This window comes from Taurulus bubalis (genome assembly GCF_910589615.1).
Source record: "Taurulus bubalis genome assembly, chromosome: 2".
NCBI classification, from domain to species: domain Eukaryota; kingdom Metazoa; phylum Chordata; class Actinopteri; order Perciformes; family Cottidae; genus Taurulus; species Taurulus bubalis.
The window spans coordinates 10,222,100-10,249,444 of NC_136590.1; the positions used below are offsets into that span (position 1 = coordinate 10,222,100).

At 41.4% G+C, this 27,345-nt stretch overlaps 1 protein-coding gene across 1 annotated transcript; it reads right to left on the reverse strand.

Moving 5' to 3' along the window:
• Positions 1-604: 604 nt before the first annotated feature.
• LOC306733265 (vinculin) lies at positions 605-25,439 on the reverse strand. Its single transcript, XM_079214477.1, has 21 exons — positions 25,241-25,439; positions 15,077-15,147; positions 12,921-13,071; positions 11,284-11,392; positions 10,741-10,863; positions 10,428-10,588; positions 8,006-8,096; positions 7,735-7,882; positions 7,024-7,177; positions 6,763-6,938; positions 6,074-6,264; positions 5,157-5,356; positions 4,372-4,500; positions 4,084-4,233; positions 3,821-3,929; positions 3,417-3,719; positions 3,197-3,321; positions 2,910-3,092; positions 2,619-2,822; positions 2,409-2,513; positions 605-2,299 (listed from the first exon to the last, which is right to left on the reverse strand). The coding sequence occupies exons 1-21, from the start codon at positions 25,406-25,408 to the stop codon at positions 2,153-2,155; spliced, it is 3,198 nt and encodes a 1,065-aa protein (XP_079070603.1). The 5' UTR covers positions 25,409-25,439; the 3' UTR covers positions 605-2,152.
• Between the last annotated feature and the right edge of the window lie 1,906 nt (positions 25,440-27,345).

The following is a 27,345-nucleotide window of genomic DNA, read 5'->3' on the forward strand; positions in this document are numbered from 1 at the left end:
TAGTGGAGTTCAAATACACACCTCTGCTCAGGTTATTCACAAACGGACCCCAGACCCTCAAGGTCTGACAGTGGCCTCATTGCTTGCAGACTGATTAGAATAATTTCATCGATTTCAAATTAGTTTCATAATATGCACCACTTATCTCAATCCTTCTGGTTACAGATGTTGCATTTATTTGCAATAGTTAAGATCAGAGAAATGCCTTGTTCCCCAGATGAATTACGTTGTCCAAGCCCAGGACTTTGGTTGCATTGACATCCCCCTCTCTCCCACCATGTGTCTAAAGCTATCCTGTCAATGTCAAATATGCAAGAAAAGACAAGAATAAATTCATTAATTGTTTTTTTTTAAGCAGATTTCAGCATGTATATACTTACACTCACATTAAAAGTGGTCCTCGACATGTACACAATTACTAACCCACAGGAACAAGACTATAAAAAAAGATAATGGGACAATAAAGTTGTAAAAAAAAAAAAAAAGCTAATGGGACAATCAAGTTATAAATAAAGATAATAGGATAATCAAGTTATTAAAAAAAGCGTCCACTTCCTTACAATAAAAAGGTACTGGTAAGCATAATACAGACAACAAACACAGCTCAAAGTGCTATAAAATGCTTTATTACAAAATTGTGAACAACGCCTCAGCAAAATATTGTTTAGGCCCGTTTAAACCCAACCAAGTTGCATAATTTTGATATTTTTTAAAACAAACTTGCACGGGTTTGCATAGAACATAATTTGACCAAGTAAAAGTCACGAAGCGGATGTAACTATGGAAGAATCATGTACACGTGTTTTGAAGAAATCAACACATCATACCTTGTATAAATGATACAAAACATCTGTAAATGATAACTTATCAATTGCAAATAAAGTTTATTTTGCAAGGCACATCAGTTGGTATTAGATACTTATTAAAGACACATATGCACCAACAGTCTTCAGACATTTTAAAATAGCTACTACAGGTGCCACAGATAAGTGGCCAGTTGTGTTTAGTGTGTTTAGACAAATGTGAAAATTGCACCAGCAGCAGATGACATTGTGCTTCATATCCAAATTCTTGTCATTCCCTTGGCTACCTATGAGAAGTGTGCAATTCATACATCACAAACAAATGATTGTGCACAACAAGACAACATGAGACGTAAAACTGTGTGCAGTGTTGAGAAGAAAAGAAAACAGCAGACAAGACAAGCCTCTCTATAGAGAAGCCTGAGCTGTGTTAGCTTAAATTGGGCTTGTGGAATCTGAGCAATTATTGTGGCTTTTTGGCCTCAAACTGTAGCGCAAGCCTGTTTCTTACATATAATCTTGATGAAACATTGAACCTATCCAGAAAGAGTTGAATGAGTCAAGAGCAAGCACATTTTTTTGCTGCTTTTGGCAGTTAAAGTTAAGTTATTCTTTTGAGTAACAAAATATGTACTGATGACCAAAGAAAGACAACTACACTTTCAAAGATTATTTATGGCAGAATGTCTTTGGCAGAACTTTTAAGAAAATAAAGAATGCTACAATTGCATTACAATATGTAAAATAATTAACAGTGTTTCGCTTTCACTTGTGATCATACAGAATAGTGTAAACATGGCATAATACCACTGAATATATTTTGCGTTTGCTAAGCGTCGGCCTATACTGCAACAAGCTCCTCATGTGCTTATCCTAGTAAAAATGAATGCGAGATCATGATGATAAAATTATCAGTACAAAGATATAAAAATGTCTCTGGAGAAAATCTAGTTATTTAAATTTGACTTAGGGTTTTGTGTCTAGAGAGAGGCCCAAAAAAAATAAAAATGCAATACATGTAATCCAACCTCTAATCAAAAACATACAGTACATATGTTCCTGCATTTGTCAAAATAAGCTTTAAAACAATATTTTTTTTACACACTTTAGAAGAAAAAAAAGAAGACATCCCCAGTAAGAATCTAACCCATAACTCAGTCCCAATGTTTACATTCTACCAGAACAGCAACTGTTACAGACAGCATACGGGACTAATAGAGAAGGTTCCCCCATATTAGTGTGACGGCCACTGATATCATAGCTCTGATAAAGTATCTATCTGTCCATTCAATGTCCTCCTGGACAGCAGGAGGGAACCAGCATCAAGCACAGGAACAGTGGTCCTTCTCTTACTGGTACCAGGGGGTCTTTCTGATCCAGTGCAGGGTGAAACCAGCATCTGTACGGATCTTAATGGAAGCTGCCTCAGCCTCCCTGACTGTCTCCTTCACAGACTGCATCAGGTTTTGAGCATTGTGGACCAACATCTCGGTAGCCTGCCGAAGGAGAAATTAAGACACATTCATTAGGGGGGCTGAAATAATCTGTTTTCAAAACTATGTTGGTCTTGTGATCAGACACACTCTTAATAAAAACCCCGCTCACCTGCTCTGACTCCTCTTCACTGATGTTGGTACGACCCAACATGGTGGCCTTGACTGTGGACAGGATTTTGAGCTGAGTGCTGATGGTAGGAATGCGCTCGCACACCTGAAACGAGGTCAGAAAGTCAGACTAGGCCAAACAAAACAAAGAAAGCACAGTCCGTACTGAAATTCCACTGCTCAACCCTCCGATGAAGACGACAGAACTGACCTGGAGCAGGTTGGTCCGGATACGCTTGTCAGTGCACTGCTTGGCCACCTCCTTGGCCAGCCGTGTGACTTCATCAGAAGCCTTTGCGATGTCCTTGGCGCATTGGATGAGGGCGCGCTTGTTTCCACCGCCTCCACGCACCAGACGAGACATCTCAGCCATAAGCAAGGCCATTCGTTTGGCAGCACCAATGATGTCATTTCCCTGTGAGGTACGACAGGAACATAATCAATCTGAAAGTAAAGGATTCCAACGTAAAAGTCCATTAATCCATTTCCAGTGTTCACTTACTTTACTGGACCATTTGCGGGCTTCATCGTGGAGCTGCCTGGCAGCTACCATCATGGGCTCGTTAACCATATCGCCAGTCTGCTCTGGGAACTCCTCATCTTTCTCCTCTGGGGGCGGAGGCCTGGGGGGAGGAACCTCACCCTCAGGAAGAGGAGGTTTGGGTGGTGCTGCCTCATCGTTAAGCTACAGTGACAAGTTAAAAGTAATTAGTTTTATTTTTCTTAAATAAACCAAATCAGCTTCAGATGGTTTGCCAAATTAAACGTTGTGCTTATCTGAGGACTTACATTAAGCTGCTCTAGTTCAGGAGGAGGTGGTGGGAAGTCTGGCTCCTGGGGCTGGAATGCCTCCCTGACCTTTGCCACGGCACCAAGAATCGTATAGCCTGAGTCCAGAAAGCCTTTCTGAAGACCTGGCAAACACAAAACAAACACGTTAAGCGCTAATCAGAAGGTACCATGTGCACATAATACATCATCCTAAAACCAGTAATCAACATCAACTTACTTGGATCATGGATATTTCCAGCCACCGCTTTAGCATCCATCACCATAGGAGAAATTGTCTGGCTCAGTTGATCAGACGCAGCCTTCACCAACTCTCTGAATTTAGGATCCTCAGAGTTCTCCACCTCTCGCTTCGCCACCAGGAGGATACGGTTGGCTCTGCGGGCGATGCTGGTGGCGCCGGCGACCAGCATCTGAGGCTGGTGGTTGGCCATGGCCAAACGGCACTTTTCCAGGTCCTTCTTGATGGCGTCTTCTGAGGCATCCAGCAAGGATTTGGTATCGATGGCCTCGTCCACCATACCTGAACAGCCATAACATGTTAATATAGGGACTCACACAGTGAGGTACGACAAAGTTACCACCTGCAATCAGGGAATTTACAGCATCTTTTAGACACATCACCTGTCATTTTCTCCACATTGTCAATCCACTGATTCTTCATGGTTTCAAAATGTTCATATGCAGCTTGGTTGCCGGGGTTTCTCAGCAGAATACGAGCAGCAGATACCACCTACAAAATATTACGAACCATTAATTGGCAGTCCAATGACAACTGCTAAAGACTTGGCTCACGAAGCGAAAAACACTTATGCTTTGCAACTCGTGATGGAGAGTGGTGGGCAGACACAAACGGAAACGCATACAAACACTAAACTGTTACATACTTGTGGTGTTAAGTCTCTTGTTGACTTGACAGCAGCCTGGATTCCCTCCACCGTGCTTTTGTTGGCAGTACCGACAGCAGCAGCCTTCTCTGCTGTGGTGCCAAGTTTATTGGCGTGGTTCTGAAAGTTGGCAGCCCTTTCGTCGAAGACCTACACATGATCAAATAAAACAATTATCCAAAAGGGTTGTTGGAAATAATACTACACCATGCCAATACATATAACACCACTGCAGGAGGCTCATTGCAATGAGATCATAGTGAGGAGCAGAGTGACTGTACTGCTGACCTCATCTCTGTTGGGGGAGTCCAGGGGGGCGGTGGCAGCCACTGCCAGTAACTTGATGGGGGTGGTGGTGTCACTGAAGATGTCTGACACCTCCTGAGTCATCGCCTCTTGCATCTTCCCTTTTAGATCCTGGGAGGAGGACAAACAGACGTTACAACCGCACTCACGGTGGCTCGCTGAGATGACAGAAATACATGTGTTACGAATCAAAACATATCCAGATAAATAGCTGATTTTGTAGATTAAAACGTTGTAATGAGCTTCAATACCCTCTGTCATTCGTGCGCCTTGTATGAAAGCAAAGTATTGAGTTTTTACTTGTACATTTCCATTTTTGAGGAATTTATACCTCCAGTAAGAATATTATATATATTATATACTCTGATGTCTACTGTTGTTACCAATCTTGCAGATTTAAAGATTACATTCAGTTCAACATAAACTTAAAATATAGCCTCTAAAAAGGCAACCATGGAAAACTTGGCATTATTTTAAGAGTTTTAGAGAAGTTATTCAGTCTGGCTTGTAATGTTTCAACTCATCTGAAAGAAAGAAAACTGCAAAAAAAGGTTTACATTATTTCTTAAATTATTACTAGTACTGTGCTTTTACTTTTGACGCAGGACTTTTTGTGGAGTATTTTCCCATTATGTTCTGCTACTTGTACTTTCTTCCACCACTAGTAACCAGCAGAGGGAGTTGTTTCTCTGCCTCTGTGTATGAATCCCATCCATCACAGTAAAGCTACAGGTCTGAAAGAGACTGTTGAGTGAGAGCCGTCTTACTTTCAAAGCCTCCTGGAGCTGCTGAGCAACAGCTCGTGCCTGAGGGGAGTCCCCTTCACCGCGGGCAGCCAGGTCGGCTAGCTGGGCCATGAGCTGGTCCACCTGCTCACACTTACCCAGCAGCTCCTGCCTGTACGGCCCTGGCAGAGCGTTGGCCAGCCTGCGGCCCTCGGCCACCAGCCCACGGATGGCTGCCTGGCCTAAACACACAGACAGACATTAGAAATGTACACACAAAAAAAACACAATTCTCCTAGTATTGCTAATTAACATTCTGTTATTACATCTGGGTACAGCAACACGAGCAAACTTGTGTACTTATGTGACAAATCAAAAATGGCCATCAAATTCCCACGGTGTAAAAAAGCTTGTTTGTGCACCCTATAGCCCCAAACCAACACCCAAAGATATTCAATTTATAATGACATGAAAGAGAAAAGAGTCAAATCCTCACATTTAATAAGCCTGAAAGTTTTTTCATTGATAAATTACAAATGAAAGACCCAAATTTTAAAATAGTTCTGCTTTTTAAGAGCAGAGTTGAACTTGGCCACTTCCTGCTAGTAGTTGCCCATTGAATGCTGGGTAGTTTTGGTATTTTACTGCTTGTATCAATACTAGAGGAAAAAGAAGGCCATGGCTGCTTCTGTATTACTGAATGTGGCTCAATTGATGTAGGGTTGCCTCCATCATAATGTGCGAACTAATCAATATTAAAGCAGCCAACCTACAGCTTCGTTTTAAACATATACGGTTAAATAATAAGTAACGACAATGTTGTATTGTGGAATGTTGACTACAGTAGAGAGCGACATATACAAGTCTCTGGTCTGCTCTTTAACCACAGAAGCAGTGGAAGGAATGTGAGAGAAAGATAGAGAGATGAGGAAGTTGGCGAGGATAGGAGCCAGACTCACCCACACCGCTGTCATCCATGGTGGGATTTTCGATCCATCGGTGCGCTTGCTCAATCTTTCCTTCCAAGTGAACAGCTGCCTTTGCAGGCCTGCTGTTGGCCACAGCTTTGTTGGTCTTGGACTGCAGGTTCTGCAGAGATGTCGCAATTTGTTTAGCCAAAGCTCTGGCTTCCGGAGTGTCACCTTTACCCCTATAAGGATAATAACAGCAAATGTCTTAGGTGATGCTTTATCATAAAGATATGGCTAAAATGAGGCCTGCAAATGGTTACAGCAACAGTTAGAAAGCAAATACGTATCAATCAGTTTGACAAAGAGTGCTTTTACTCTGCTATTTATACTATATTTTAGTCCAAATCATCAGTAGGAGTAGATGAGATTAATATGCAGTTCAATTTGTGCTTTTTATAATTCCTGTTGCAAAACAAAAAACTCATATTCCAATCCACTTCTAAAAGTGGAATAAGAACACTTACTGTCAAACTGTAGTAAGCCCAAGGTGATACATGCTACAGAACACTGAATTATCAATGGTCCTGCATATGTAAAACCCAACACTAATACTTCTAATTAAAGCAATTCATTTAATTAAAGCACCTAAACCACTGGAATAAAGTGCAAAGTGGTGGAGTGGGCAATAAAGGTTAAGATCAGACTCTAAAAAACAAACCCAGCAGTCAGGAACTTACTGTCTTCTGAGATCAGACAGTTTGGCAGTCATGGCAGCGATCTCTCCAATAGAGCGCAAGATGTCATCCCTTTCTTTCGGGTCCTCACACATGTCTGCAATCCTTTTGGCTTCAGTAAGCAGGGCCCTGATGTTCTCTTCTCCCTCTGGCCCGCCGTTAGGGTCCGCCAGCCAGTTCTGCAGCGGTAGGAGACACCATCAAAGACTTCCATTTGGAGGTTTGAATCCATGTTTTGTAAGGCAAACAGGGTTAATGACTCACCTGTGCAGCGTCGATCCTTTTGGCAATAGCCTGCTTGGAGTTAGTCATGGCCTCCAGTTTGCGAGCAGCATTTTCCACTTTGCCAGATAGCACGTCAAGCCCCTGGGAAACCTGCTGTGCCTTCTGCATGGCGGCCGGGGATGCCCCATGACCTCTGTGGCGGACAAAGAAAAACACATGGATAGCATAAACTACAGCACTGCTATGCTTTTAAAGCCCACACATGCACACATTTGTTTATTCAAAAGCTTTATGGCCCGCTTTAAGAATTGTATTTCCTAACTTAATGCCTCTATTACCAGACAAGGCTCAAAGGCACTTCTCAGTTTTCAGTGGGGTAACTCAGCCAGGGGTTGAGTAGATTATGGATTAATACCAGACATCTGGTTTTAATCCAGCGTGACTCAGAGTCCCTGGTGACAATCGGATTTCATATCAGAAGGAGATCACTTCCACTCTTACACACTATAATCCCCTCTCAAATGCGTACTGCCTTACACTCTCCACCCTTTAAGGGTGGAAAATGAAACTACTGTGTAAAAGGAGCATTTATCAATAAAAATAGCCAATGAAAATGTGATATCGGAATCATACGATAACAGGACATGAGGGAGAATTAAAGAGACTGCATGAAATATGAGGGGAAATATCTTGCCATAGTTGTGACTAAGACACTCAAAAGCGATGTATTGTATGGTGTATATAGTGTACCTGGCCCTGATCTCAGACACCTGGTCAGTCATCTGGCCCAGGGTCTTGGCTGTGCCCAGGATATCTCTGCGCTCCTTCCCAGCACACAGTTCACCAACTTTCCCAGCTTCATCAAGGATCTGGCGGATGGCATGCTCGCCTGCATCCCCTAGAAGCACAACACAAAGTGAGACACACAATAACGTCACTAGATACAACTAGATTATTAGCCTTAGCACATCATTAGTGGCATAATTCATTGTTTAAGGAATAGGGCACGGATGTTTGCTACCTGGTTGAGCGTTTGGATCCCTCAGCCAGTTCTTAGCCTGGGCCATCTTTGAGTCGATCAGCCCCAAAGCCCTCTTCATGGCCTCTGTGTCCTTTGGGTTTGAAACACAGAATACATTAATATCTTAAAATGGGGAATCAATGCAACCAAAGAAAACCCCCCAAAAAAGATTTGATCAATGCCCTTAGTCATTCCATGTATACACGTTCTCTGAATAAATCGTGAGTTGATCATTAGACACTGGAATCTAATTTTAATTCCCAGTCAATGTTCCTATAAATAGTATATGCTGTGTGAATGAGGTTAACATGTGCTGTAATATTATTAGTATTAGAAATATGGTCATGGCTCATTGAAACTGAGCATGTTCATTCACAGTTTTTCCTGAGGGAGTTACATAGAAACATAAAAAAAAAAAAAGAAAATCCAGGTTATCTTCATCGTTTTGATCAAACCTGACTGTTTAGTTAACCCAGTAAAAGAAACACACAGCAAAGTTCATGTGCAGTATCGCTAACATCTGTCAGGTACAACCACGTCGCACATGCCGTTTCCATATTTCCTTCAGATGCAATGAGCGTGTCATGTTATAAAAAGCCAAACGACTTTGCATTGTATCTCAATCAGAGTGGATGGAAATACAACAATCTGTCCAACAGCGTCTGACTCCACAATGAGTCCACTCATTGCCAAAGTCTGCAAAACAAAGCGGAGTCCTGTAGGACATGGAGCAGCGGATGAATGAGTGAGCTTTTGTTTTCAAGGTACAATAGAAATTCAGAAAACACACATAACTATCCTTCATAGTGCAGCGTGGATCTTCAAAGAGTTCTGCAAGAATTTCGTAGCAAATAAAGCAGATAAAGAACAAACCTCTGACGCTTGTTTTAAAGATGTTCATCACAAATTATGGCTGAGCCCTGATAATAAACTCTTTGTCAAAAGAAAAACAATAAGCATGTTTGTTTGAATAACTGGAAGCGTGGAGTAACGCAGCAGAACAAGGGAGGGGGAAAAAAAAAAAGGTGTGAAGCGGTGTCACCAGAGCTGCGAGGGTGTATTAGTTTACTGTGCAAACTTGTGCATCTGCTCCTCTGTGTGTAACCACATGTGTATGCGAGTGATAAAGTAAAGTGAGAGACAGATAGATTTCGGATCTTTGCGCTCCGAAATGCAAACACACATTCATTACAGCCAATAATCAAAACAGATAATGGCATTAGGCTACTTAAAAAATACTTAAGGTGTGGGTTATTGCATTAGTAATCCTGATTATGTAAAGTGATGATGTTCATGAAAATATGATTTGTGAGCAAAAAAGGCCATATCTCTCGGATTAAAACAAAATCCATATCATATGGTCTGTGTGCTCTCCTACTAAGGCTGAGAGAATTCTCATTAATGACACCCAAATCAATACAGCATGAGTAAGGTCAATCAATAGACGGGTTGAGGACATGCATATAGTGAGGTTTAATTGAAATAGGAGGAGGACATGTAGATGTTGACACAAAAGGCATGGCATGAAGCAAAACAAATCCAAAAAAGAGGGGGAGGAAAATATTGCAAAGATCAACATTTCAGCTAATCAACCTGCTGAAAAACAAAATTCCATTAGCAGTCCAATGAGTTCAAACTGCTAATTTACTCAATATGTAAATCACAGTTTAACTTCACTGCTGATGAGCACACAATGGCACCACAAAGCACAAGACAGCACACACATCTGTCAGACATGCTGCTGCACAACCAAGGGGCGAGAGGGAAGGCTTACCTTCTACAGGGGGTGAAGGGAGAAAGAAACGGTAAAAGAAAGGAAGAACGACATAAATACACATGTTGAACTGGACATACCAACTGAGAGCAACCAAAAAAGGTGTCAACAAAGAAAAAGGTGGCACAGTAAAGAGCCATTTCGGAGAGTGTTGGGACACGAAAGAAGCAGAACGTGCAGAGCAGAAAAACATGAAAGAGCCATAAAGATTAACCAGCTACATGGAGACAGAGAAAGCTAAAGCATTGCTACTTTAATTACTAACTGTACATAAGCTTAAAATATAGCAAGAGCATTTTTCATAACTGTCAACCCTAAAATAAGGTCATCCCGATGAAACAAAATGCAAGCTTTGTTAAAAAATAATAATAGAGCATCACTTCATATTCCCTCCAGTTGGACGCCTCGTGCCAAAGGCATTCCGGGAGTGTGTGAGAGTGGGAAGCAGACCAAATTATTTTTTTGCTCATACAAACACTGCCTCCAGTTGGGATCCATAAAGAATGCACAAAAACAAAGTTAAACACTAAGCAGCTCAAAGGGCAAAGCAGTCCCTTGCTCCTCGCATGTATTCATAACTAGTGTGCGCATGTGACTTTGATGGCCACAGATAAACAAAGGTAAAAGCTTGCAAGTTATTTTGCGTACCTTGTTGGCCCAGGCATCCTCGTCCCAGGACGTGAGCTGCAGCACTCTGATGATCTCGTTTATCTCGGCGCTCATCTTCTCAAAAGTGAAGTTACGGTTCTTCAAGGCCTCCTCCACACCCTGGCTCCCAGATGTCTTGGTAGTCACAAAGATTTTGATACCTGAAATATAAAAACACCAACTCACAATAAACAAGACAGTAGTTCAACTAAAATAAAAAAACAAGCATTTTTTTTTATTTTATTTGTATTTGCTTTATTTAAAACAAGCAATGTGTAGGAATTCCCTCTTCAGGGAGGTAATGTGTGAATACCTGAGATGAGGATGGGCAGCAGCTCTTTGACTGTGTTCATGGAGTTGACCAACATCACGCGGTGCTCCTGATGCGTCAGCTCCTGCTGTCGTTCATCTATCATCTTTGCCATCTTTGTCATGCCTGAACACGGGCAACAAACCAGAGGTGGAAAGGAACTAAGTACATTTACTCAAGCAGCATACAAAAAAAAGGTAATATTTTTACATTCAAAGCTTCTATTGAGGTATTCAAATGAAACATCTGACAGCAGGGGTTACTTCTTCATTTTCAGATTATATATTTAGCTTGAGAAATTATCAAGATCAAGTCTTTTTATCAGTTGTAATGGAATATTTGCAATGAAGTATTACTGCTTTCACTTTAGTAGAGAGTCGGGGTTCTACTTCCACCACAGATGAATGCTAACAAAGCAAAAACAAAATGTTCACTCCAGCAAATACACACTCTGAATCTGTCAAGCAAGACAGCAAGATCTCTGAGATACTGTCGAGTCAATACATTGGCAGAGTAATCTTGCCTCTACAGTATCAGCAGACTGACCTGGTCCTAGGTTCTTTGTGTACGTGATCAAGTCCTCCATTGACTCCACCACCTCTGCCACTGTCAGGTACTCCAGGATGCCTTTGCACACACGGATTATTTTGCGGACCTACAATAATGACAAGAGAAGACAAAAACAAAGTTGCATTCCCAGATAAAAGTGATTATGCAAAAACAGCCCCCCCTCTCTCTTCCCATTCACTTTAATTACACGCTGATAATGCTGCCGACTGACATTCCAGCCTCTTTGTCCTGCTTCACTCCAGCTCTATGTGGACTGCTGGAGTCACCACTCCACTATACAGAGCCATCCCTGAGCTGCATTGGAAAACACGATGGCACTGCTGACTGATGACTCCTGCTGACTGCTGCAGACAGCGCTGGGATGCCTGATGACTGCTCACGGACAGCTGACACGCAACTTTTTTATTTTACTCTCTATCCATGAGAGGATAAAGAGGAATGGGCCCGTTAGATTATACTCCTGCATCAAGATTTAGGAAGAGTGCATGAAATATAGAGTTCCACAGACTTGTGCGGAATATTTATCTACCCCTCTGTCTTCTTTATAAGCATTACAGCACCCAAGGGGTATGCAGGAATGGATACTGTACTTATACCAGAAGAATCCGTAACTGCAGGCCTCTGCCATGCTCAAGTGTCCATGAAAGAGACACTAAAGGCCTTTCAGCTCAGCTTCTGCTCAATGAAAATCAATGGGACAGCTTTTAACACAGTTACAAGCTATATTAGTTATCTAATGTTCATTTCTCAACTTAATTTGCCAGATATACAGTGTCTTCTACAGCCTGACCAAAACTGGTCAGATATCTGATATAAATGGAGCAAGATATTATATATTAAAACACAACTTTATTGTCAAAGAAAGATGAGCAGCAATCTTCACTCTGAATTTAATGTAAACTAATACATGTGTAACTCAATTTGAGTAAAAGTTGAAATTAAGTTCAGAAATACAGATGCATGCCGTGTAAAAATATATTTTACTGATGCAATTTAATGCATTACAACCTCTTTTTGTGTGTGTGGGGGTTTTATGTTTTACTGTAGCAGACTTGTTTAGCACATATTTGGATTCCACGGAGGTGTAGCTGACTTTCATGCAGGAGTTGTAATTTGTGGCGTGACATTTTTTGTATCTAGCTGCGCTGTTGTTATCAGTTTATCTCAAACCCTGCGTCCTGGTTCCTGTTTATAACCAGCCCAACTAAGGACAGATGAAATGATGTCATACTGAGGCAAGTCAAAGCACATGTCAGTGCTCACCATTTTGCACCAATGCCTTATGAAAGCACCGGGAGAACTCCAGAGCATGAGAAGCAGAGAAATCAATTCCTCCAGCTTCAGATGTCTCAATAAACCATAATTAAATTCACATATGTTTCTGAAGTTGCTAAAGCACAATCACATCCTACAAAATGTAGGAAATCGCTAAATGGATGAGGTGTGGTGGAATACACTTCACCGCTAAAACAGATGACATCCAGCAGTGTCATCTAATAGATATTTCTTTCCTTTCACAAAATCTGCATTCTGACCTCCTTGTTCAGCAAACAGATTTTTTCTGGTTAACAGATTTGTTAAATACAATTAAGAACAAATTAATAAATGAATACCTCGGCTTCGTCAAAGGTCAGGAGCAGGTCAGAGGTCCCAGAGAGGATCCCCCGAGAGCCATCAATGAGGTAATCCCGAGCAGGAACAGAGTATGGATCAGCTTTCAGCATGGAGGCGGCTTGCACCAGTTTCGTGCACGCATTCTCCACTCTGTGGAAAGCATAAGACGCTAGATTTGAATACCTGCTTAAAAAAAAGAAATGCTTAAAACAAGTCATGCTGATGATACGAAGCCCTTCAGAAGCCAGATGGACTTCACGCATTGAAACAGCAAATTGCCTTCAGAAAAACAGATGAAAGCTTTAGGATACAGCTAGCCATAACATACACTAACTGCTATCCAGAGAGATGTTGGAGACTAACTTACAGATGAAATACTGTTTCACAGGGGTTCAATTGGAAGTTAGGGATGGGGTAGTAGTCCTTTGTACTCTTTCTACATGCATCTAATTGATTTTTTTTTTAATTAGGGAAGCAAATCATTTTTAACCTGATTATATTTGACTATAACTGATACAAAAATATATTTCTGCCCAAAAAAGGTTGTTGTGAACTAAAACATCTGTGTTGTTCTCGTGTTACTGCTCTGACAGATTGTAAGAAAGAGACTCGTGAATTGATTCATTCTTGAACTTGGAAATAGTAGTTTTTAACTGGATGCTCCGTAAGAAATCTACTGAGTCCCTAAGTGAATGGACAGGAGTATTCACTTTTCAGGGAGCTCTTGAGAGAGTAGGTAATGGGAAGCAAGTTGTGGGCCGGTTGAAGGACGCTTTTAAATGCTAATGGTTGAGGGGACTAAGGATAGAGAGTGTCATATGTTGTGCAGATTGTAAGACCCTTTGATGCACATGTGTGATTGATTGTGTTGGGCTGTATAAACATAACAGACTTAAATTTGACTTCTGCAGCATGAGTATACATATCCTGTGACAGAAAGGTTAAGCTTGTTCTCACAGGATGTGATTTGGACCCCAGGAGGTGGAGCTCTAGCTGGCTTTGGCCCAATTTAACCCCCGTTTCCACAAAAATGGAAATGATTGATTGTTGCCTCCTGGGTGCGATGCACTCAGTGAACTCCAGTGCAGAAAAAAACTGCAGGCTCAGCCTTTTTTATTCAGCATCATACATGCTCACTTCATTGTATCATAACAGCCATATTGCACATAGAAACAGGCAACAAGCCAAGGACTGATGCATGTTGTAGTTTACACAATGTACTGCTCTTTCTCTCGACACTCTTACCAACAGGCTACATTTTGCTGAGGAAACAAGAGATCTTTTTTTTCTATTTTCCACATTTTGAGCGTTTAGAGGGGCCAAACAAGAGGTGCTAAATTTCCATTCTTCTGCAAGTAGCAAGTCTCCTGCAGGATAACGACCAAATAATGTATGTGCATGACATCTAAGCTGATGCGTGTGCGTTTGTTTGTCTTTGCAGGGCCAGCCAACAGTGTCCTTCAGCGTGCACTAGCAAGATACAGCCATGCATGACCCGGACCCCGGCAAACGCTATATTTAGGGAAGGAGATGCATTCTGGCACATGTGCTGATGGATGACGACAGGGTGACGATCTGACTTTGAGGCGCCAAATGTGTTGAGCCAGACGACCTGCGCCTGCCAATGCATTTCATCTCTGACCTTCGGGGGCTCCCAGGTCTTGGCACTCCCTGCCTCGACTGTAGTCTCTTGTGAAAGAATCGATGAAAGACTTTGATACGGACAGACAGATGCTGAGCACAAATTAATGATTTTGCTGATGTACATCTTCTCTTGTTCTACCTCAATATGTAAATGTTTTTGTGTGCGTTCCACATTTAAACGTAAACCAAAAGCAGCAGCAGCCTGTGGCTCGTATTTATGAGGGCATGTAAGAGTTTGCGGCCCTTCTCCTTTAGGGTAAAGGAACTCCTCCCTAGGCAGAAAAGTATTTCTGTTACACCAGGGCACAATTCTGAAGCACTTAACATGCCGTGTCTGACCTTTGCTTGGACAAACCAGCCATTACTGCAACAGATAAAGAGAGAAAGAGAGCCAAAGAGAGGCAAGTGGGTTCCACATACTGTAGAGAGACAACTATTTCATCTAAATACATTTTTGATAGGTAGTTGCTGTATGAAATGGAGGTCTGCAAAGGAATCCCTGTGTGCTTACTTGATAAAAGCTGGTGGCATGTCCCTTTTCATGATCTGGTCCTCTGTGGTTTGTACGGTGTCTTTCCCCACCTGGAGAACACAGACTCTTGGTGAGTGAAAACAAATCAAACTAGGATTTAATGGAACAAGGCATTTTAAGGAAATAAAGCAGTAATGCACAATCCATAAGACACACAACAGACATTTCCAAACTAAGACATTATGCACAAAATGAAATTTTTGAGCCAATATTTCTTCATTTGAAAGCTTAAAATAATGTCACTGAATCCCTAGTTGCTTCCCGGGCGCTTTTCAGCAGCCCACTGCTCCTAAATAGCTATGGATGGGTTAAATGCAGAGACCAAATTTCATGTATGTAGCAGGTGCTCAATTTAAATTATCCAGTAAGTCTCAAACCACTTTGAATTTGCTCTTTTTCAGGGTCACAGGGGCCAGAGTATGTCCCAGCATGCACTAGAAAAGGTCAAACGCACCCTGTGCAGGTCATTGGTCCAGTACAATATCAAAACAGATGCTGTACAGAGTCGAGGGAGAGGAGAAAGCTGTTCGACAGGTTCACCCTGGTGAACAAGGTGAGCAGATGAAAGCCCAGTCTTAGAATCAAACTCTTAGTTGTGTAGCATCAGCACTTAAAACTGCCACCATACAGCATCCTCGTCACTGTAATGGTGTTAGATAAATACATGATTATTCTTGGTATTTGCCTTTTTTGTTTTTATTTGACTGCAGGACAATGTGATCACATGCTGCATAGTGTGACTCAGTGTGAAACCAAGACATGCCCCTTTCAGTTGACTGCACTAATATGATACTATATGTTAACCAGACTGAGAATGATTTATTTAAGTCAGGCTTTTCATAGTGTCTAACAGGCATTTGTTGTCAAATGGTATTTCATAGTCTGCTTTTTGGTTAGCTGGTCATTGTCAGATATTCAACAGTGTACCAACCGCTCTACATTAATGCACAGGGTTAAACTGATGTAATTATAGAAACAGCACTAATGCTTCACATGTGCTCTTGTGTCAATCATGGGCGAATAGCACAGCGTCACATTTTTCCCTTGGGGAAAATGGTCATGGTATAAGAGTGATAATGCACTCTGTGGTGCAGCAATATAGGAACACATAGGTGAACGTCTTTGCCCCCATCTCATCGATTATCTTTTCATATTGAGTCCATTCTCAGGAATCATGACAACAGTGACAATTATGATAAGGACACTGCAAACTACTGGGTTATAGCCAAACCCAAAGTGTTTGCAAGAGATAGCATAATAAAAGTAATGCTTTAACTTCTCACTTTGTTTTTATTGGTAAGATGCTATATGTTGTCCTTTGAAACTGGAAAAGTCGCCACCCCAGGCTCAGCCCTGATGACTACTTCATTAGTCATAAGGATCAACATGGATCAACTCCAGCAGTAAGTTACAGAGTTAGAACAGTTGCACAAAATATTTAGATCTACTCCCAAGCTTTTATACAACTTGGTTGCACATTTTAAACATCATATGCGCGAGTTACCACAATTCTCTTTTTTTTTTTTTCAGAATGATGTCCTGTTACTCGTCCAGTGAGGCAGCTGCTGGGGGGGACGCCAGGCCTGAGCACAGTTATAATGTGTAAAGCAGCTGAATGTCGCCTCTCCCTCAAATGCCAAAATGACTCACCTCCCCCATCATGACCTCAGCTCTGTAGGGAGACACAACGCACCCACGTCGAGCTGCCATGGATGAGAGATAACACGCGTTCATGCCAGAGCACAGATCCCACTGACTCGGTTAACTGAGCTGCATCCCTGCCCAATGGGGAGATGTTAAATAATAATAATAAAAAAGTAACGTTTAACATATTTATTATGACATATATAAACCACATTAGTGACTACATTCCCGTCACACACATAATTTAGCAATATATAACATTTCCAACATGTTTTCCCTCTGCTGAACTATGCTGACAAAACAAGCATTTTATCTGGGCTCTGGGAATTGTTAATGGCACCGTTTTGGCATGATTTAAAGATATTTCATAGACTCAATAATTCATTGATTATTCAAAAAAGGCCCGGCAGTAGCAGAGTCATTCCAGATGGTTGACGTGGAGGCTGTAATGGAGCAGCATCTCTTCACTCTCTTTTCACCGGACCAGAGAGACTCCGAGTAACTGAGGGGTTATAAACTAGGGCCAAAGGCTGTGGCAACCTAAAACTGGAGCTTAAAACTGAGCTGTCCATATCAGAGCAAAGCGACAGCATACATATGCCACCTGACATTCCACCAATGAGTCGCTCTGAACAAAAGCCAACCACAACAACCAAAGCTGTTCTGTCCCGTTCAACTAAAGGGCAGCAGGGCTACAGACCGGGAATATAGGGCACTGACAGAGTAGTTCACATGAGTGATGGGGGGAGAAAATACCACAAAGATCTTTCATCCTTGCTTAACACTAGAGAACACAGTAATCTCCTTGAAGAAAGTAAAACCGCTCTCCTGCCTTGTGACTTCAAATATACAAGCCAACAGTGTTGTCAGTGCTTCTAAGCAATTTGCAATTTTCTTTTGTTTCATTTTGAACTGCAAAACTCCTGTGCTTTGTGGTAATACTTCAAATATCTTTTGTCCGTCTTTGGGGAGCTGTTTGTAGGCAGTATCTTGATGCATATTCTCTTAAGGACAGCCAAGTAATCCCATCTCATTCCATATAAAGCTTCATCATATTTTGCAATAAAAATGATAGCATTCTGACCTTGCAGGACACTTTTTCCAAAGGTAGTAGGTACTGAAAAACTTGTTTGATAAAGCTTGAGTAATCTCACAACAAAAACACATGAGATCAAGTCAAGTTTAGACATGACCTAAACTGAACACAAGAGAGAAGACAGACTACACCATGGGCCAACAATGTGGAGGCCAAGTGCACACATTCAAGTGCTGAGTCACATTCTCCTTGCAGCGTCATGAGCGTTAAGGCTCTTGGTACTGTATGCAACAGGTCATCGGCGTCTTCCTTTTCCTCGTCCCCACGCAGCCTCTTCCTTCTGAAGTAAAAACAATTAAAAAACAGTCTGCAGCCAAACGGCGATCCGAACTATTCGCCGCCAAAATAGAACTGTGATCCGGGTTTATAACCGTTGTTGTCAAGCAGTTCATGTTGCCTGGCCTAATTCACTATTTTTGGACCACGTTCTTATGACCTGACCAAGCTTGACATTACTGACACTTTACTCTACACGTATTAGAAGGTGGTGAAAAGGTCCATCTCTAGACCGCAGATGTCTTTGTTTGATAATTGATAGTGAGGACAGGAAACACGGGGGAGAGAGGATAGATGACGTGAGGACGTCCAGTTTACAACTCATTCTTAATCACAGCCCAGACTTGCAGGCCAAACCACAACACAAATGTCCTGTTGCTTAAATAGATTCCATCAACCACTTTAAGGAAGGGCAGTTGTTTACTTCCACCTCCTTTTATAACGTTTCACTGATTCAGTATCATCTTCTTCCAAGCTGTCACATTCCACGCTACTGGCTGACAGTCTCGTTTACCATTTGTGTCTGGAGAGGAAACACTGACACTCCTTTTACCATCCGAGAGCGCTTCATGGAAACCCTGTGTTGTGAAGTAGCTCGATAAAGTGGCTGCTCCTTCAGAACAGACTCAGCTTTGTTGACGGCAGCCCATCGCTCTGCTGGGAGAAGAAAGGCCACTCTGAAAGCCTTAAGGCTGCCAAGACACAGCCTGCCTTTCACATGCTGGGTAGTTTCAGCACAATGCTGTGTTAGTCATGGTGACCACAAAGATCTATGGTGGCAGAATTCTGTTAAGCACGGTCCCCGCTGCCCTTAGCAATGCCCTACAAATAAACTGGATGCTATTCTGCACAGGGGTTTAGTTCCTCAAAGTGCAACTCTGATTCCCACTCAAAGTGACTTTGTACTGCAATCTGATGAGACATGCTCACGCAAATTGATGGCGCAGCACTCCATTAGCTACGCTTGATCAATAGTCTCAGAGCCAGCAAGTGCTGCGTTCTGCAATATCAGATAACTTTGAGCAAAAGTGACTCGGAGGGGCAGCAAAAGAGGTCACACTGAGGGTCAGGGTCTTTCTCATGCATCTGTCATGGGGTGTCCAACATGGTTTATTAATTTGGTTGAGGAAGTAGCTACACATCCGTCCAAGGCGATGAAAACCACAAATCAAATGGCCTGCTTGGCTGTGGCCATGCAGCTAGAGAGAGAATATATCACAACTATCCATCTCATGTTACAGGGGCTTAGCAGCTCGTACAGTGTTACTAGGGAGGGGCACTCATCTGTGTGAATCCTTCTCTTAAAAGAAGAGCGAGTCAATACAAGTTAGAGATAAACTGCCATTTTTCAACGGGATAAGTATTGCTAAAAGAACAGAAATAACGAAAGATTATTTTCATTGCTGGGGAAACATCACATCCTGGCATCCAATCGGGTGATTCAATGGACTCCAAACGTATTCGTCATCTTTGAGTGGATCTAAATCTTTCAGTGCATTGTAGAACCACCAGGTCGAAATATCTAGAACATCCTTCAAACATGTGATAAAAATGTATGGCTTGATCTACGGGGAAGGTTCATAGCCCACATTGTTAACCTCATAAATACTTCTTGCACGTTATCTGCACTCTCAAAAAACAAATGACGCAGGTGCATGGTTTGGATGTCAAGTCAAGCTTTGGATGAAGGTTTGCCGACTTAATTAAATACAAAATATTTAAAGATAAGGCGAGATGATTTGCTTTCATAATAATTCCAACAAAGTAAGCGTTTGTTATCATTGGAATCCTTCCAACTTGATATTTTGGAAAAAGTGACTGCCCTACGGCATAGCATCTTTTGTCATGGTCTGTACTCAAACATCTGATTGCAGAGGGAAGCGGGATTTCCCTTCACCGAGTGACGCTCCTGTTCCTGAGTGGCGCCGACAGCTGCCGGGTCTTCCTGACTTGACTTCCATCATTTCCTCATCAATTCATCACTCCTCTGTATTCTTCCATCCTGACAATTTTTCATTTGCCAGATGCAAAACTACAGGTGCAGCGTGATTCCATCACACAACAATGCATTTTTGTGAAGGCTAGATTATCTCTCGTCAGTGCAGTCCATTACAACGCAACCATTACAGACTCTGTCATCTTTGTGTCGTTGCCAAGATGACGGAATCAACTGGTGAGCAACATGCAATGATTTCCCTTGACAAATTGCAGGAAGCTGGAGAGCCAGGTAATAGGAAATGTTTTCTTTTGAAAGCCTTTCAGCTTTTTAGTTAATGAACACATTTGTTTCCCATCTGTAAAGGATTAAAGAAGAGGTGATTGAAATTACTGTTCAAGGCCTCATCAAATACTGATCTAACCATTGTGAAGTATTTACAAACCTTTTCAGGTCGTTTCTGCTATAATCCTCTAAAAGCTTTAAGAAGTAAAAGGACTCCAAACGGGTTGCTCACATTTTCTGCACGAGTGAATGAGTTAAATATTACAGGTGAGCCCAACTTCCAGTTTTTGTGTTTCTTTGGCATTGTTGCATAAAGCACCATGGTATTTTGCAACCTCAGCCACATTGCAGAAGATGGGTTTTTTTCAACCAAAAATCGACTACACAGCCACTAAGTGATCTGCACATGGGAGCATCTATACAAGTCTCTAGTGTGAAAACAGGAAGACCAACACTCACTACTTTATCCGTTCCAGGACACTACATCACCGGCACTCCTTTCTTTATCCGACCCACGTCTATGAAAAGGAGCTATAAATATAATGAAGTACACCAGGGCTGAAATAAAAGACGACCTGTATAGTCACCTCAAAAGAAAGACTGCATGCTGACACAGAGATGTATGTTGTTCTTCCACTTACCCCAGTAGGAGAACAGAATCACTTAGTACACATTTGCATGTTCTCAGGAATATATCATTCAACATAATTCTACTGAGAATGTTTTAGACGTAATGGTTTCATTATGGCAACACTTTTTAGCACAACATCTAGAACTTGAAACTTAAACCTCATGATGATGAATGATTAGCCACCAGAGCTGGATGAAACTACACAGCAAACACTGGATTTCTTTCTTTAAATGCAGCTCAGCAGGTTGAGTGCATATACCAAGTTAGATATTTCTCCTGTTTCATTATTGCACAAGGTATTTATTTGCAATAACCACAAGGCTTGGCTATTGCACAAGCATTGAACACATTGTCTTTCGCAGTACTCTAAACACGTCCACAAGTTAATTCACTACACTAAAGACATTTACCAACTTCAAGCTGCATTGTGGGTCAAACACAGATATCACAGTCAAAGACGAAGTGGACATGAAGAGTCATGTGAACACAGGTTTTTCTTTTTAATTGATAATCCTAGTCGATTGTTCATCAAAATTGTTCATTCAAAAAGATCAGCTCAACCCCCTTCTGAGCTGGGATGAATTCCTGATTGCTGGGAATTCTTCACATTCCTCACATTCATCTTTAATTGAAGTCTGGCTCATTGTCTCAATAGATGCTGAGCACCAGTGAAGGGTCTCAGTTAGACCGGACATATTTGACTCCCAATGGTTTGTGGTCATTCTACAATTGAAATACTTGGTCCGCAGGCTACACATTTGTCTCAGTGAGTGCACCAGATCTCCTCAGACAAGCTTCTTCTAATCTTCTTTTTCTTTGTCCAGCAATAGAAATAGCGTCATTTGTAACCCAATTTCAATCATATTTCAGGTCATCCAAAGTCTACTTTGACTGTTTAAGATTCTGGGTCAAAAGATTTTTAACAGAATCCATGAGGGAAGAATTCTGTGCATCATGTGGTTTTCTGGACACCAACAATGAGGTAGGCTTTTTGTTTTTTATGCACAGCCCCGCCCTGAGATACTTTGAAGGAATATAATTAGACAGCCCCATCCCTTTCCCTTTCAAGGATCCTTTCTGAGTGAATCAAGATTATGAAAACTAAAAAAACGTGTGTTGGCAAAATGGCAACACAGAGACAGAGAAAAAGTTGAAATGCTTCATGCTTCCTGAGAGCATTACATTGTCATCAGCTACAAAGAAGATAATAGCCAAACAGTGCGCTTTGCAATGTATGACTCACAGGACTGCTGGGAATGAAACCGAGAGAAATTACAACTGATCCGTAACGTCAAATATATAATAACACTGTCCATGTTGTAGTGTTGCTACAGCAACTGGAAATAATTACAGGCCTTTCCATTCATTCATGCCACTTTTGGAAACATCTGATCACAATTCAGACTGTCCACAACACCTGGATCATTTCACCCCCAAGCGAGTTGAGGCCGCTCAGGACTTTTTCATGTGTCAGGAAATGCAAATGAGCACTGAGTGAATTCATCTTATCTACGATATAATGTTTCTATATTTAAAGCAACATAAAAAATTTAATTTGTTGACCCTGCAACTCAGGGCAGATGAAGTTTTAAAACAAATAGACTGATTCCCATCTCTGAAGTTGTATCATCTTCTAATGTACTAGCTAACATTTGTCTATTTATACATTTACCAGATACCAAGCAACATTAGCATTTATTTTAAGTCACGAGTCCACCAGATGAATGAAAGTTTAATATTCCCTCTCCTTTTCGTTCCTTTTCTGTGGCTCTTTAGCGGTTAGACCTTGTGCTTTCTTTCCCCGAGTAGTTTCCGGTACTGGGCCGATAGCACAAACCAAATATCAGTGCTTCTTTTGCTGTAAAACACTAAACAGCTACCTGCTGATGCTGGAAATTTGATTAATTTGGAGCAAAGGTAAAATAGAAGAGTTGGCAGTTAATTCTATGTGGGTTCATCATTGCAAGCAATACATTTGTCAATAGTTGTATTATTATGATACTTTTGTTTTAAACATTTCATGTTTTACATTGTTAATGTTAAGCACTAATGTAATGTTTTGATTATGTTTTCAACTATGTTTTACTGAGCTCATTTTAAATTTGCAAGCCCATTATACCCCCCCCCAAAAAAGGGGTTTGTAAAATGTTCCTTAGCATCACGCAGCGATTATTATAAATATTTTGAAGGACAGACTATTACATTCATCATGAAAGATACTTTAACAAATGTGTTACATTTTACATGCAGATCTCTTTACTATTAGTTGCATCCATCGATTACAAACCATAAATATGATTGGATATGGAATTATTACCATCAGTTCAACTCAAAGGTTCTATGTGCAAACAAAATAGTTTATGACAGTATGTATGAAGTATTATCCATGGCATTAATGAAATATTATTTGGTAGAGAGGCTTCTGACAGCATATGATGTCAAACATAAACATTATGTCCCTCAGAGGAATGAGGTCTTGTGGGTGTAAACATAAATATTGCACACAAAGGGGCACAGACCTATAATTTGAGAGTGGGTATATAGAGGAATAGCAAAAGGTACAGAATGAAGTCATCTAGCTTGAAGTGGTTATGGATCATAAAACCTTCTAAACAAACTGCAGGTTAATAGTAGGCAATCCCTCTACAGAGAATTCCTTTGCTGACAGGAAATGTCAGAGCAATTGTCCAAATTTATCGCCCAACAACTGCAGGGCTGACAGAGAGAACACACAGGAACCACGTCTGCCTTAATTTAGCCTCTGTCCCTCATTTTCTGTACAAGCCACCATATCTGACAGCCCCAATATTTCCCTGCTTCCCTTCCAAGAAACCTTTCATGTCGTGGTTTGTGTTTCAGGTTACGAGTTTGAGGAATAACAATTGCCATTTCCTTATTTGTAGCCGTGATGGTTACAATGTGGCTCTAAATAACACCGCTGTGGTTCGGTCTTCCTTGGTTCTAAATATGATTAAAACCACAGCTGCATCTGGCCAAGGGGTGCACGTAATTTAATGTTTTAAAGGCAGTCTGGAAATGCATAACTATTAGCTCCAAAGGCATTTTAATTAAACATAATGGGCACAAACTAGATATGATATTTGTATTACTTGTATATGTACTTGTTGCCATTGTGCGTTAGGAGTGAATCAAAAGTATAAGTAGTATTTCTATACAAGTGATGTTATATTTTTAGTTCAGTTTGCTAGTTGCCAGGTTCAAGTCAGTTGTTTTAGGCCATGGGTCACAAAACAAGTGATCATTTGATGTTCTTTTTTAAGCATACTCTATGTTGGACTATTGTGTAGTCTGATTATTTGATGCTAGAGAGTCAACTATGGAAAAGAGAAAATATTATGACTGTTGAGGATTTCTGTCTCACACCTTCAGTTTTCACTACCGTCTGAAAATTGCTGACATCACCGCCAGCAACATTTGTACGACCTGTCTAAATATTATGGCGTCACAACTTTTAGTTGACAACTATAAAAGTAACTATGTGACTGCAGTAAATACGTTTTTGGAGAAGTAATAGCGCACAGATTCCTTATGAGGTCACACAATCTGAGTGGTCACATAATGCAACTCTGGATCCACCTGCAAAAAAACAATTTTGACACATACTTGTGCAGCCTTGGGGAGGCTTGATAGTCCTATATATTTCTACCTTGTCACATAAGCAGAGCATTTACAGCTGACAAGATATTTATGACATGCATCGATGATCAATCTCTCCAATTTCTCAAACTGTCCCATGCAGTAGATATGTTTGGAAGTTTTGGTTGGAAATAATATGCAATTAACGCCTACTAAGTGGTTTAGTGAACTAAGGTTCCTGAACGTAATACTTTTATGTTTGAGGTTACTTATTCACAGACATATTTAATGATGAACCAGTGCAGCTGTTGGTTCAAAATGAACTGCATTGGATGTAAATGAAGCCCCTGCAGCCTGCTCCAGTACCTGCCTGGTGGCTCCCACGAGCAGCAGTGCCTACGTCAGGACATGGCAGTCAGCTACAGAGGAGGCAGGGCATATTTTCAAGGGGAAAAGGGCGTCACTGCTCTTTGCCCCGAGTCAAACAACTTCAAAAAACGTTCAACGCATGCCTACATTTTCTCTGCCATCATGAAGGCAGATAGCTACATTCATACACCGGCGAGTGACGTTAATTCGAGGGAGGACGGCTTGGGACAAAGAGGGACAGGTAGCCGAGTTGAGGCAGACATGACCAGATACAATTTGACAAAAGGGGGGGGGTAGAAAGTTACTCACACGAACAAGGTTGCTAACAGCCGCCTGCACGGCAGCCACCGGGGCCGTGAGATCTGGAATGGCTTTCCCGTCAACTTCACCCTCTTCGTGCATGATCACCAGATGGGATATCTGTTGAGCCACCGGCTCCAGGATACTTTCTATCGTCTTCGTGTGAAAGACCGGCATGGTGACAACTTTTTATCACTATCTAAGAGAAAATTAAGTTACTCTCCTACCACCTGCGGCAGTTTCTCCCCAAAAAATCCCACTACAAAAGTCAAAATAGTCCCGATGGTTGTTTTCTTTCCCAGGGCAGTTTCACCCTGCGGTATGAAGACTACAACTACTCCCGAGCAACCGTCAACGTGAAAAAAAACTCCCAGCCGGAGAGTGAGCGCGAGCAACCTAAACGTCAGCCGGGAGCGCTCTGCCTTCTGACCAATCAGCGAGCGAGAAGGTAACTTCCTTGGCGCATGATTGGTCGATCGCGGTGCCGCTCTGTATTGGGCACCTCCCACCTCCACACAGGCGAGTTTGCTTGAGATCCGAGGTGCTCCCTAAATTACGTAATAGATTCTCATGCCCTAAAAAGGGAAATATGTGTCTACTGTTTGTGAGGAGTAGATTCCAGCCGCTGTAAATTTACTCGCCAGACAAGCTCTGTCTTTGGCACTTCCAGCACGGCCATTGGAGCTGTCTGATAAGAGATAGGATTGCTGACCTCACGGAAAACAACCAGGAAAGGATATTCCAAATAAACTTCAAACTAAACCATACTAAATATATCCATAAAAGAGGATAATGGAATGTTTATTCAGAGCTGTTTTTTACTATCCCAGGATAATCTGTTACCGTCCATAAGAGCTTGCATCTCAATTAGGATCCAATGGACTTAAACTAAATGAAGAGGAAGCTTTAGTGAGTCATCACAGCTCTATGGTTGCCCAGTGGTGTCATTTCATTAATTGCAATGTTGCAAAAATAAAAGACTGGATTCCTTAGCCGCTTATTAAAGATAACACTAACTACACACAACACTTTGCAAACTCAGGACTCATCAAGAGTGGTCAATTTTATTTTATGCCCTCCCTGTCCCAACCTCACACCCTAAAATAACAATAATTCAGGATTGAAAACCAACTGCCAAGTAAACCGGCTAAGGAATTCCCACAGAATCCCAAGAGGGACTGCAAGGCAGCGGCCCATTGCCTTAAAAGGAAGAGTCCAAACAGAAAGAATCAAGGAAGTTACTCTGTTTGAACCCTTGTGTAAACATACAAGACGCTGAAATGCTTTCCTTTTTATATAAGGGGTTGTTATACAAAATGTCAATGAAACATAATCACATTAAAGATCAGGATTTCTACACTATCTTGTATGAAGTTTGCTTCAATCTCCATTACAGACACCTACATTTAATTAAGTATGTATACTAAATTTAAGGCAAAACTAAACTACAACATATAATTTCTCCTTTGTTAAAAAAAAATTAACCAACAGACACTAGTTCACACTGCATCTCCCAAAAGACACACTATCTAGCAGAGTCCATCCTGAATTTAGACATCAAAGATGGCCTGTTGTTCCTCAGCTCTCCTCTTACGGACAAGGCCGTCCCGTGTGTGCATGTTGGAATGTGAGCCAGGCTGCTCAAGATGGGTGGTCTGCACCTTCTCCTACTGTAGTCCAGATGAAATAGTTTTCTGCTGCTGCATGGAGGTGCGGTAATGCCCTGACATAGCATTACAAACGGTGTGTGAACTCCACTCAACACAATGGATCTTGAATATATTGTGCACAAAACTTGTTTCTTGAATGCTTGATCACAACCAGAAAAGTTGGAACTGTTGCCTAGTGTAACAATGTGTTGTGACAGAATTCACCACGTTTTAAATAAAGTTCTTCATCAGTCAAGTTGTTAACTTCTGGCTGCTTTTTTAAATGACTACAAGAGTGAGCAGCGAGCGCCATCCTCTGGTTGAAATAAGTAAATGCAGTCAGTGAAATGAGAAACAGACCATTTGAAAACACAAGTTATTTTTAGGAATATGGCCCACTCATTCATTCAATTTTGTCTATGACCAATTCCATTTCTGAATCAGCACACATTCACAGAGGGCACA

Bases quoted from the DNA above. Each gene is read 5' to 3' on its own strand.
- LOC306733265 (XM_079214477.1), bottom strand. From the start codon at position 25,408: ATGCCGGTCTTTCACACGAAGACGATAGAAAGTATCCTGGAGCCGGTG. The intron at 7,178-7,734 runs GTACACTATATA...TGTCCGCCACAG, and splicing joins GTGTCTGAGATCAGGGCCAG to AGGTCATGGGGCATCCCCGG. The intron at 3,720-3,820 runs GTGATGTGTCTA...ATGGCTGTTCAG, and splicing joins CAATGTGGAGAAAATGACAG to GTATGGTGGACGAGGCCATC.